This window comes from Phascolarctos cinereus, unplaced genomic scaffold, assembly GCF_003287225.1.
Source record: "Phascolarctos cinereus isolate Bilbo 61053 unplaced genomic scaffold, phaCin_HiC Scaffold_2;HRSCAF=192, whole genome shotgun sequence".
NCBI lineage: Eukaryota > Metazoa > Chordata > Mammalia > Diprotodontia > Phascolarctidae > Phascolarctos > Phascolarctos cinereus.
In genome coordinates this window covers 203,198,576-203,210,945 of record NW_027555625.1, presented here as the reverse complement: position 1 = coordinate 203,210,945, position 12,370 = coordinate 203,198,576, and the positions used below count along the sequence as shown (strand labels likewise).

The 12,370-nt window shown below is 36.2% G+C and overlaps 1 protein-coding gene across 1 annotated transcript in view; it reads left to right on the top strand.

Annotated features, from left to right (window-relative positions):
• The window catches only part of NOL10 (nucleolar protein 10), a 110,021-nt gene that overhangs the window by 93,420 nt on the left and 4,231 nt on the right, over positions 1 to 12,370 (top strand). The window contains exons 18-20 of the mRNA XM_020992678.2: positions 1,725 to 1,898; positions 2,164 to 2,411; positions 11,624 to 11,726. Coding sequence (XP_020848337.1) covers positions 1,725 to 1,898; positions 2,164 to 2,411; positions 11,624 to 11,726 — 525 coding nt within the window. The remainder of the gene's footprint in view (positions 1 to 1,724; positions 1,899 to 2,163; positions 2,412 to 11,623; positions 11,727 to 12,370) is intronic.

The following is a 12,370-nucleotide window of genomic DNA, read 5'->3' as shown; positions in this document are numbered from 1 at the left end:
AATGGATATTTTACTATTATTTGCAAAGTGTTTTGCTAGGGTTTGGGCAAGAGTAATAGAAGAGATATCAGTTCTGCTGTCAAGGAGTTTTATAAGTTGATCAAAAGACATGTATGAGAGTGGGAGCTAAATGCATATAAGAAGAGATTAGAGCAAAATGAGATGCAGAATTTGAGAGGGTAGAATTCATTTTTAGTTGAGGGGATCTTGAAAGCTTTTTAGAGGAATTTGGGACTGTATGATCTCTGAGGGGCCATCTAGTTCTGTAACTGAAAATATGCAGATTCCCTTTCCTAATGATATTGTGGAATTTCACAAAGTTCAGTCTGTCTTACAAATGTATTCTATGTGACAAATAGCTGCTTACCATGGCCTGGTTGCCAATTTTTTATTTGGATTTGACTTAATCAGTAGCACCTCACATATCAGGAGTGTAGCTGAAAACTACAGGTGACCAAAACAGGCCTTCAGCTAGCCAAAATAGATAAAAGGTTTATATATTTTTGTTCATGACAGATGCTCTACCTTAGAACCATTCTACATTAGTTTTACATCTATTTCTAACAGATATGACAGCATGATTTCCTGGTACACCACAGATTGAAAGCAATTTTATTGGGGGTTTAGGTGCTGGTGGTGCTGGTTAAGTGTAAGGAATGCCTTAGGCACTTAAAGTGAGAGTAGCTAGAAGCAGTGTGTACTAGCTAGTGAAGGCACTTCAGGGAGCTGATGCAAGAATTCAAAATGCTTATAGCAACCTAGGCTGTTATCTAGAGAAACTAACAGCCTTCTCTTAAGAGTAGACGCTAAGGGCATCACTGTATACTGTCATGAATGTTAATAATTGTGATCTTGGGTCATCAAGTAAACATTAAAGAATACTAAGTATTATCTGTTTAAAAAGGCAAAGGGTACACATACACACATATACATACATACACATGCATATGAACATTCATACATAACATGTACTTTAGAAAATTTTCATTTAAATTAAATAAAAATAGTTGCTATCAGGAACACATGGCTGCTTAAAACAATTGTTTCTCCAAGGGTTGTACATAGTAACAAAAATTGATGAGAATATGGTGCTTTACAGACTAAGAATACTGTTTCCTGATTGCCAATGTTTTTCAGTACAGAATGTATAGGATCTTCAAGCATATACTTTGAAAATAAATTAATAAATTGGTGAGCCTGTTGTGTAGAATAATATTTCTAAAGATTTCTAAATCAATGTACCTGCATATTTTATTTTTTTCTATCAGCCTAAACTCTCCTTTTAATGTAATATTTAACTACTATATACCAAAAATTTCATGATTCACAAAAATATATTTTTTCCATTAATAATGTGACTTGAAGAATAATTCTGTCTTATATCTGTATTATGTTCTAAATATTGAGTGAAAAAAAAGCATTCCCCTACATAGGTGTAAATTGTCAGATCTCATCAGTGAAGACTGAACAGCATTGATTAAGAAGTTCATAAGTTGGGTTGTTTCAGTGGTGGGATTTAAAATTTAGGGACATTTGGAAAGTTTTTGAAACTACTTCTGAAGAAGTTTGGTAATTATTAAGTAATGTTGGCCTTGTGCAGCTTTTTGCCTTATTGCCATTAAAAATCATAATTGAAATTTTTAGTAACTGATTTTATCTAGCTCCGTTTTATTCTAAAACTGAATTTAAAACATGTCAGTCACTTCTCTCTTTCTCTTTCACAGAAATTACCAAACATTCTTACTGATGATCGATTCAAAGTTATGTTTGAGAACCCTGATTTCCAGGTGGATGAACAGAGTGAAGAATTTAGGCTTCTGAATCCACTTGTTTCAAAAATAAGTGAAAAAAGAAAGAAGAAACTAAAACTCTTAGAGCAACAGGAATTCCTTGAACAAGTAATGTACCTATTATTTCATATTAATGAGAATTTTTATGTAATTAATCTGTAGAGCAAGGAAGAACTGTAGACTGTGGCTGAGAAATTATTTCAGACAGTTCTACCTGTTTTATTTGGCAGTATTTTTATTTAGTTATAGCTTTCTCTTAAAATTGGAGCACAGTAGAAGTTGTCACGTATTCTAATTGGACAAATGCTAATAAAAAAAAAACTAGTTCCTGTTTAGGGGAAAAAGTGTTGCCTCTAACTATTTCTGTCTTCAGGAAGAGGAGGAAGAACCGGAAGGAAAACCGAGTGATGCAGAAAGTTCTGAGACTTCAGATGATGAAAAAGACTGGGTTGAAGAGGTCAGGAAACAGCGCAAACTTCTCCGCCAAGAGGAAAAACTGAGGTGGCAGGAAAGGTTCAAGGAGGATCAGCAAACAGTGCTAAAGCCCCAGTTTTTTGAGATCAAAGCAGGGGAGGAATTCAGAAGCTTCAAGGATTCTGCAAAAAAGCAGAAGCTAATGAAGTAAGTAACATGTGGGGTTGACATGTGGTCAGGGCTCCAAATGTTTTATAGTTGGCACATTGCCTGTTCATTCCCCTTGAATAGTAATATTTATTTCATGTGCATATGTGTGTGGTAGAGGCCAAGTGCTCTTTATCAAAAGGCTTTAGGAAACATTAAAACACAAGATATTAAAATGTTTTAAAATCTCAAAAGTGAAGTTCATGGATACTTAAAGTTGGAACAGACAGTAGAAGTCGTCTGTCTGGTCTTTACTCAGAAACATCATTTCCAAGTGTTTGTCTTGCCTCTGCTTGAGAACTACCAGTCATAAGGGACTCATTACCTCACCAGAAGTTCTTTCTAATTTTTACAAAATTCTTCCTTACATTGAGACCCGTTAGTTCTAGTTGTTCTCCCTGAGATCAGTTAGAATATGTCTTTTTCCTCTTCTATGTGAGAAACATCCAACTAAATAAGCACTTTTTTTCTTGTTCTCTCTCTTTTACCCCAAGTTCTGTCATTCATTCATTTACCAGTAGGGTCAGTCAGCATAAAGCTACTTTTATGATATCCTAGAGACAGCACATAGTAATATAGGAGCTAACTAATTCTGTACTTCCTATAGAAAACAATCGTGTTTTTTATTGGGACCATAATCTTTACTGTTTCTTCTCATCTTGCCTGTTTTTTCTAAGGATATATGAGGAAATTTATAAGGCAGTTGGAGGTCATTAAAAAGCAAATATAAACTAAATTCAGGACTGGCATTATTTGATTATTTATGTCACTTCCAGTTGACATGAGGTTCTTTTAGGTAATCCAATTCCAAATGTGTGTGACTTTAAAGTCTTGACTCATCTCTAATTCCAACCAAAGTATTGATAGGACAGGTTTAAAATAGGATAAATTTGTCACACATAAGAATGAGCTTTTTGGTAAGAATCTGAAGATTTGGGGAAGACATCAGAGTTAGGAGGTAAAGGAACATTAAGACTAAAGATGTAAGGCTAAGATTATAGGCTACGTAATAGGAATGATGATTGATGTATACCTTGTTCTGCCTACCTTGTCCTTCACCATCATTTAACTTATTTTAGTCTGCTCAACTTCTCACCTTCAGCTATTTGGAGGGAATAATTTGAAAACTGCCAACATGTCTTCCCTAAAACACTGTGTGCATTCATGTTTCAAATGTCTGAACTAAAACAAGGTTAAGTGAAGATAAGAGATTCTCTTACAATAATTTTTAACTTTTTCTCTCACTTAAAAATCTAGGTTTCTGGTATGTCAGGAAACATTCCATGTTTGTAAACCTCAGTAGCAAATAGCAAGCTCATTTTCAGTAAGTTAAAAGGTGACTAATCCCTTTTCTACCTTCTATAGCTATAGATTTTTCTATAACCTGACATTACTTTTTTTTTTAAACCACTTTTTTCTACAGTGGTATATGTATTCTGTGGATTGAATTTATCTGCTAAATTACATTCCTTACCTGGCTTAGCCAGGTAAGAATTAATAAATTATACTTTATAGAACTGCTGAAAATAGTTTGCTTTAGATTCTAAACCATTGTTTTTCTCATGTAACCTTTCAACTAGGACTGCATGAAAGCAGGTGTTTACAGACTCTGTTGTCATAAGAGGCCAAGATATGAAGGGCGGGTTGCATAACTGATCACATTGGCATTCTTCCTGCTATGTTTTGATAGAGTTGTTTATGTCTAAAAAATGGGAGGCATAAACATTAAGTATAATAGGTACGTACAACAACAATAAAGAATGTTTTTCATAAAAGCCCCACCTCTTGCCTCTATTGTGCAGAAGAACCATGGTCTCCAAAAGGCTGTGTATGCCAGTGGAGGAAAAGGCCAAACAGACATCAGCTAAGCCTGGCATTAGGCCATAGCTCCTGTTTGAGGACCAGCCTAATGGTCTCTATAGAGAACTTGAATTACAAAAGGTTGGTCACCGGGGATGTTATGAGATAAACAGCCCTTATCCCTTCTGTTTCCTACATGATAATGGTAGAGTTGTGGAAGAGAAGGGAATAAGCATACTGTGAATCAAAAGTGTGTGAAAGATCATCTAAATATTCTGTTTTGCAAGTGTATCACCTTCTTGTAGAGTAAGTCCACACTCAAAGCAGCCCTGACAAATAACTGTTGACCCTTTTTCTTTAAAAAATAAAATAAAATAAAGAGATATCACAATTTACTTTTGTAGCACAACCTAGAATTTCATTCTCCTTAGGTCTAACCTCAGTTTTTCCTTCTTTGGTTTATTCCCATTCCATTTTTTACCTGTAAAATGTCATTTCTCATATTTTAGATCCTTTGCTCTAAATACCTCTTCTCATTGCTAAGCAGTTTTAGTCATTTTAGCCTCACTAATTGTCTAAGGACAATTGCATTGAATTACTGCTTTTCAAGTATGACTGTACTTCCTCTAAGTTCCAGCATTTAAGTTATGTTTTTTTCCTAGTGTGCTTTCAGTGAGTTATGGAATTGTGCAGTACCATAGGCTGCTAAGCCCTATATTAGGCCCCAAGTTCTAGGAAAGCTGCACAGTAGCAGTTGTTCCACTTGTCCTGATTTCTTTTTTCTATTACAACTGAACATTTTCAGATGTCCCCACATTTTTACAGCTTCTGTGTCTGTTCATATTTTTAATTGCCTGTGACTGAAATGGCACTCGTGCAGTTGTGCTTTAGAATTGCTGGTTAGCAGCCACACTCTAAATTGACTTTCAAAGAGAGAGAAGTGGAACTTTCTTTAATGTAGAAATCTCAGTACATAGTCCCTGTCAGTGTCTGATCTCTTGCCATGCTTCATTCTGAAGCTTAGCTTGCATTTCCAAGTAACCCAGACGAAACAAGTTTTTACAAGTGTTCATTGAAAGCACATTGAAAAAAAAAACCCAGAATATAAATATCTGATCATAGAGAAAATAAGGTCATTCTTGAAAGACAGTAATTTTATACCATTTACTTGAAAAATCTTAATTCTCACAAATCATATTCTATGAAATATTTAGTCCCAATAGCTCCATATTCACTTACAGTTCCTATGATGTGAATAGAGTAGGATCCTAAAGAAAATATGACGGTTGAGGACAGTGCTTAGGCAAACATAATTCACTGCTCTGCTACAGCCACATTTATGACCATAGCCTCACCAAAATGAAAGAATTCACTCTCATTCCTTTCATCACATATAAGATTAGCAGTTGAAGAACAATTAGGAAAATTTTCTTGTGCAGATCTTTTAAATCAGGTAAGGTCTAGCACTGGTCTGAAAACCAGAAATTCTCAAATTCAATCCTGGCTTTAGACTTGAATCCCTATGTGGCCCGAGGCAAATCATTTTACACCCCCCCCCGCCCCCCCCAAGGGATGTCTCAGGGATGTTGAAAGGATTAATTGTTTAGTCTCTAAAGAACTTTGAAGATGAAAAGTGCATTAAAAGTGTTTCTTAACAACATTATTGCTTAGGAAAAAAACCTACCACTTTATGCCAAACACATCCCAAATTATATGAAGGAGATACGTTAGTATATTACTACTTGAAAATTGTAGCTAAATTTCCCAACGTATAAATGTTTAAAGTTTATTCACATGTGGATTTGGGAACTGTATTCAAAGTAATTCACCTGGAAGATATTACTTAGTAGAAAAGAAGACCCATTCTCAAGAACCAGGTTTTGCAATTATACTTAATCAGATTAATTCCAGCCCCAGAGGGTGCAGCTGGATACTCTCTAAAGTCATACTAGGGGTGCAGGAAAACCCATTTATTGCTCTTGGGAGGAAACAGACCTTTCACACCTTTGTAGACTATTGATAAATGCTCTCTGTACTCTACCATGAGGATTGGAGAATCAGAGAATATTATTTTATCCGTTTGTATTTAATAGTTACAAGTAAATGTTAAGAGGCATCGTGATAGGGTGGATAGTAGCAGCCTTGGAGATCAGCGTTTAGGTTCCACATCTGGCTTACAGTAACTGTGTGACCCTGGGCAAGTCACTGAACTTTTCAGTGCCTCAGGCAGCTCACTAAAACTGTATTAATTGCTCATCTGCATTCATTAGCTGAGAGATTTCCTCTTGGGAATTCCCTAAACCAATGAAATCACATGATCTAGTTCCCCCAAAAAGTAATTATTCTAACTTGAAAAGATAATATCTTTGCTATGGAGGCAGAGGACCTGGGCAAATACTTGCTCTACTACTTAGTGTCTTTCTGGGCCTTAGTTTTAAAATGAAAGCTTCTTATCTTTGGGCCCAATGCAGTTTTCCCCATAAACCAAGTTAATGAAAGGTATCATTGTGTCTGACTAGACAAAACTGATTTTTCAAGGAAGTGGAATTGAATAAATTTCCATAATTGGAGCACAGTCTAGTCAATAAAAATTTATCAAGTCCCTTCTTTGTGCCAGGAAACTTTGTGCAAAAACTGGAGATATAAATAAATGAAAGCAGTGATAGTCTGCTCTCAAGGAACTTAGAATTTCTGTTTTGTGGAGAGGCAGTGGGGGGGGGGGGTTAAGTGACTTGCCCAGTGTCACAGTAGGGAGCAATTTATAATCTAATGGGGAAATACACTATAGGAAGCTGGAAAGGGAGTGGGATGGGAAAGGAACATGATAAAGTAGAGTCCAAAGGAGTACAGTTTGGTTCTGAGAAATGAGAGTTTTAATACACCTGTTCCTTAAATGGAAAGGACTGGAGTATTTAGTAGGCAGGTAATACTGAATTAGAGGACTTGTAAAACTTTGAAGTTATAAGTTTACTTTGTAGGAACTTTGGAAAAACCCAATTATGAATTGAAAATTATATTTACTCTAGAAAATGTGATACAGATGTACCAACTGAGTTCAAAACATATTTCTTCCAAGGAAGACACCTGGAAAAGTAGCAATGAAAATAGACTAATTTGCTGGGAATGTATCAAATGATTGGTAAATGCCCAAGTTTAACAGATACATTTTAACAACTTATGAGCTGTCAAAGTTGTTCTTTGTATGGCAAAGGAAGTAAGAGTAAGCAATTGAGTAAGACTGGGCTACAACTTGTATTGTAGCTCATTTATTTCTTACTCCAGAATGGTTTAGTATTTGATTGTTTTGTAAGACATCAATGATTAATAAATACTGTATGGTCTTAACAGAAGACATAGAAATGTAAATGCCAGTGACCATCAGAGTAATTAAAGATTTAGGAATTACAGATCCATGGGAGAAGTTATAAAACTGTTGGTTGATCCCAGGACATGTTTATCTTGTCAGACGTAAAATGGGCCCTCATGACATGTGACAGTCTTTTCACTATCTATAATCACCTACCTGTCACAGTTTCCACCACAGTTGTTTCAAACTTTGTCTCTCCTCAGTCCCATAATTCAGGCCTACACAACCTGCACGCCGAAAGATTTTGGGTGGCTTGTGAAAAATGGAAAGGAAAACATGCTTTGTATGTAGAGGAAATCCTTTGTTGAGCTGCAGGCTGCCGGAGGGCTATAAGTGGCCTTTGCTGGCCTGCCCTAACTCTGCCTCCCCTAGCTAAGCAGATGGCATTGACTCCTTTGATTAGAAAGCAGTCTGACATGAGTTGCCTCACCTCTGTACCTTGGAATGTCTCCCTTCATCAGTCTTCTCGAGGGTCGGGGATTGAACTGGACTTCATCTCTGCCAAGGCTGACTCTCCTCTGATTATGGCCATCATTCCATCCACTCTCCCCACTCTGTTTTGAATCTTCACTTTCTCTTTATTGGCTCCCCACCCTCCTGCTTAACAATCTGTTTGGGTCTCCTCTGTCCTTAAAAAAGAAAGAAACTACAACCTCTTCCCTTTCCCTGTTGACACTACTCAAATTAGTTTAATCTTTTCCTTTCCCTTCACTGCCACTTTCTAATAGAGAGTAGCCTATTCCTGCTGACTCCATTTCTTTATTATCCATTCGAATCTTCCTCCAGTTCTGTTATCCTAGCATTTGGGTTTCTGCCCCCAATATGTTAATAAATCTGCTCTCAGAAGTCACGAATGACCACTTAATTATCACATTTAAAAACCTTTTCTCAGTCCTTATCCACTCCATACTTCCAACAGCACTTGATACTATTTTTTAAAATCACTTCTTTGTTGATATTTTCTTCTGTCTTGGCTTCCATCTCCTGGTTCTCCTTTTGCTAATGTGACTTCCTGTTTCTATCTCATTCACAAGTTTATATTTCTTCCTGTGCCATAAATGTGCATGTCCTCAGAGACTCTGTCCTTAGCCTTTTTTCCATTGTTTCTTTCAGTGATCTCATTTGATCCTATGGTTTCAACTAATACTTTTATGCATATGATTCTCAAATCTATCTATTCAGCCCTGATCTCTTCTCCCTTGATACTACAAATGAAATCAATATATCTTAAATTTCCCTCATCATCTTTGCCCCAAAGCCTTTCTTTCCTTATTTTCCTGTTGTGTTAATAGTTCTTCCTAGACTCCTGAGTTCAAAATTTCAGTCATATTTAACTTGTCTCCTTCTCATTTGCCAGTGCATACAGTTAATTGCCATGTCCTGTCGATTCTACCTCTGAAATTCCTTTCATAGCTTACACTTTCTAATCGTAGTTCCATCTCCCTAGTTCAGGAATGTATTGCCACTGGCCTAGACCATTATAATCACTTTTGAACTGCTTTTCTTGTTTCCAGTTTTTCTCTTTTCTAATGCATCCCTTTCATTACTATCTGACTAATCTTTGTATAGGTATGATCATACTAGTTCCCTGTTCAGAAATTGTCAATGACTCTTCATTGCCTAAGGATATACAAACTCACAGACTCATAGAAACTTAAGTTAGAAGGGCCTTCGGAGATCCCAACCTATATTGAACAGAAATTCCTTCTATAGCAAACCCAACTTGCTGTCTTTTGCTTGCTGCCCTCCAGTGATAGAGAACCCACTACTTCCCCAAGCAGCCTCTTCCTTTTTGAAAAGCTTCTATTTTCTAAGGCTATAAGTCACAGAGAGGATGCATTGGTGGGAATTTTCCTCTGAAATCACTTGTCTAATCCTTGTCCTTTTCTTTCTCATCCTATCCTGATCATTAGGAAATATTTCCTTATATTGGGAAATAAAGCTTCCTCTTTGCAAATATGCTTCCTAAAATGTGGCGTTTAGAGCTAAACACAGTCTTCCAGATTTAGTCTGACCAGGGCTCTGTAAAGCAGGATTGTTTCCTGCCTTCATTTTGAACACTATATTCTCATGGCTTTTTTGATTGCCATGACATATGGTAGCCACAGTAAGCTTACAGTCCACTAAATCCCAAGATGATTTTTATATAAATTGTCTAGTGATATCACTCTAGTCTTGTATTTGTATAATTTATTCTATGAAACATTTTTAAGACTTTGCATTTTTTTTCCTTTAATTTCATCTTAGTATATTCAACCTATTATTTTAGCTAGTTCAGGTATTTTCAGATCCTTGCTTTCAGATCCTTAGCTGTCCTTCCAAGAGATCTCCTTAGGCATTTAAGGCCAACCATAATCTGTCCCCAGCCTATTTTTTCCAGCTTTTTATCTTATTATTTCTTTCAAGCCAAACTGGACTGTTTCCCAGTGTGCCCTCTGTTATCCCTTTATCCAGGTAGGCTATCACCCAGGAAAAGAATGGATACCCTGTACATCTCTCCTTGTTGAAACTTTTCTCTCTGGTGTTTCAGTTCACCAGTAATAGGAGAAATGCAAATTAAAACAAGCCCTGAGATTTCACCTCAGATCCAGCAAATTGACAAAGATGAGAAAAGATGGGAATAGTCAATGTTGGAGGGATTGTGGTATAATAAGCATACTAGTACATTATTGGTAGAGTTGTGAATCATTGGATAGCCATTTTGTAAAAATTCTGAAATGACAGATAAAGTAACTCAAATGTTCATACCCTTTGACCCAGAGATTCTCCTATTAGACTTAAAACCCAAGGAGGTCTTTGATAAGGAGAAAGTAGCTATATACACCAAATATTTATAGCAACTCTTTTTGTGATAGCAAAGAATTGGAAGCCAAAGTAGATGCCCGTCAATTGGGGGATAGTTAAACAAATTGTGGTACGTGAATGTGATGGAATATTACCATGATGTGAGAAAATGGTAAATATGACCAACACAGAGAAGCCTGGAAAGATTTACATGATCTGATGCAAAATGAAGTATGCAAAGCTAAAAACAGTGTGCACAATGACTACAACAGTGTAAGTGGAAAGAACAGTTAGCACAGAACAATCAAAAGTGAATGTTGCAAAATTAAAAAGAACAAGCATGACTTGAAGGAAGAAATATGAGAATACGTACCCACCCCTTTCCTTCACAGAGGTGGAAAGTTTTAGTATATTGCATGAATTTTCAGATTTGTTCATTGATTTTGCTGAGTTTTTTCTCCTTAAAAATGCCATTTTTTATTTTAGATGGTTCTCTGAGAAAAGGCATGGGGAGGGATACTGGGAGAAGCTGTTGTTAAATGAAACAAAAGACATCAGTGAAATTATTTTAAAAAGAAAAAATTCTTTCTGCAAGACCCAGTTCAGGTGCCATCTCTTTCATGAAACCTTTTCTTCCTTCCATAGGTAGAAGTAACCCTCTGCCTTTTGAATCTTTTATATCATTCTGTTTGATGTTTTCTTTGTGCCTATCATGCTGTTTTTTAGCTATTGGTCTTTTGACTATAGTGTGAGTTTTTTGAGAGTGAGATTACGTCATTTACTACCTTTATATCTCATTACCAAGCATAGTACAGTGAAGATAGGAGACACTTAAGAAACTTTGAATTGAATGTCTAGAGTATGATAATATCTGTATTTTCTCTACTTACTGATTTTAGTATAGAGGATATCCCCAAAGTCTTACAGCATTTTTAAGCATTAATAATTTTAATAGCTTAAAACTACGTTAAAACTTTTGGGACACCCTGGATGATATCATATGTGTTCATGACATGTATGGATATTTTTTGGGGGAGGGGGTGAGAGGGTAGTTGGGGTTAAGTGACTTGTCCAAGGTCACACAACTTGTAAGTCTCAAGTGTATAAGACCAGATTTGAATTCATGTCCTCCTCACTTTATGACCAGTGCTCTATCCACTGCTTCACCTAGTAGCTGCCCCTTGAGTATTCACTTTATTACATTTCATCCTGTTAAATCATAATTTGTTTCTTAATTTTTATTCGTTCATTCATTTTGCAGAAAACCCCTTGAAGATCGTTTACAGCTTGAAGCAAAACTTGGGACTCTGAATGTATCAGATACAACTGTTGGCAGCAAACAGTTGACATTCACATTAAAGAGGGTAAGTTATTTTGACTTAATTTAAATAGCCTTTTTTAAAAAAAGGAAAGTAATATAGAAAATGAACAATTAGCGCTATCGTCTTTGTGTTTTAAAAGAACTAAAGGCATTTCAATTAGCTAGTATATCAGATTTCTCACTTGATTTGTGAGATAACCTAACTTTCACAAAAGCCTCTGGGATCATTTGGTTTATTCTTGACCTCATATCAGAGCCAAACCTCCCAGGCTTTCCCCCTCCTCTTGAATGTACCATTTTCTATACTAATGTTTCATCTTTTTTCAGAGCTTTCTTGGACTGTGAGCTCACTGACTAAAAGAAGCAGGGTCATGTATTATTGGGGCCCTGGAGGATAGCACAAGACTGAGTGATTCAAAAATTAGCTATAAATCTTTTTTGGTTAGTAGTGAGCAAACATGCTAGCAGTTGTCCATCATTGAATTGCCATATGTGACTTAGAAATAAAGGTCTTATCATTTAAAGATCAAAGAATATCTTTTATTAGAACAGTAATGTGACCTATGGTATTCTGGTAAAATTTAATTTCATTAATGCCAGAAATAAAGAATAACCAGACTGGTCTAAACCCGGCTCTTCTACTCACTGTCTCAGTGACCTTGGGAAACACCCTTAACTCCCCTAGGC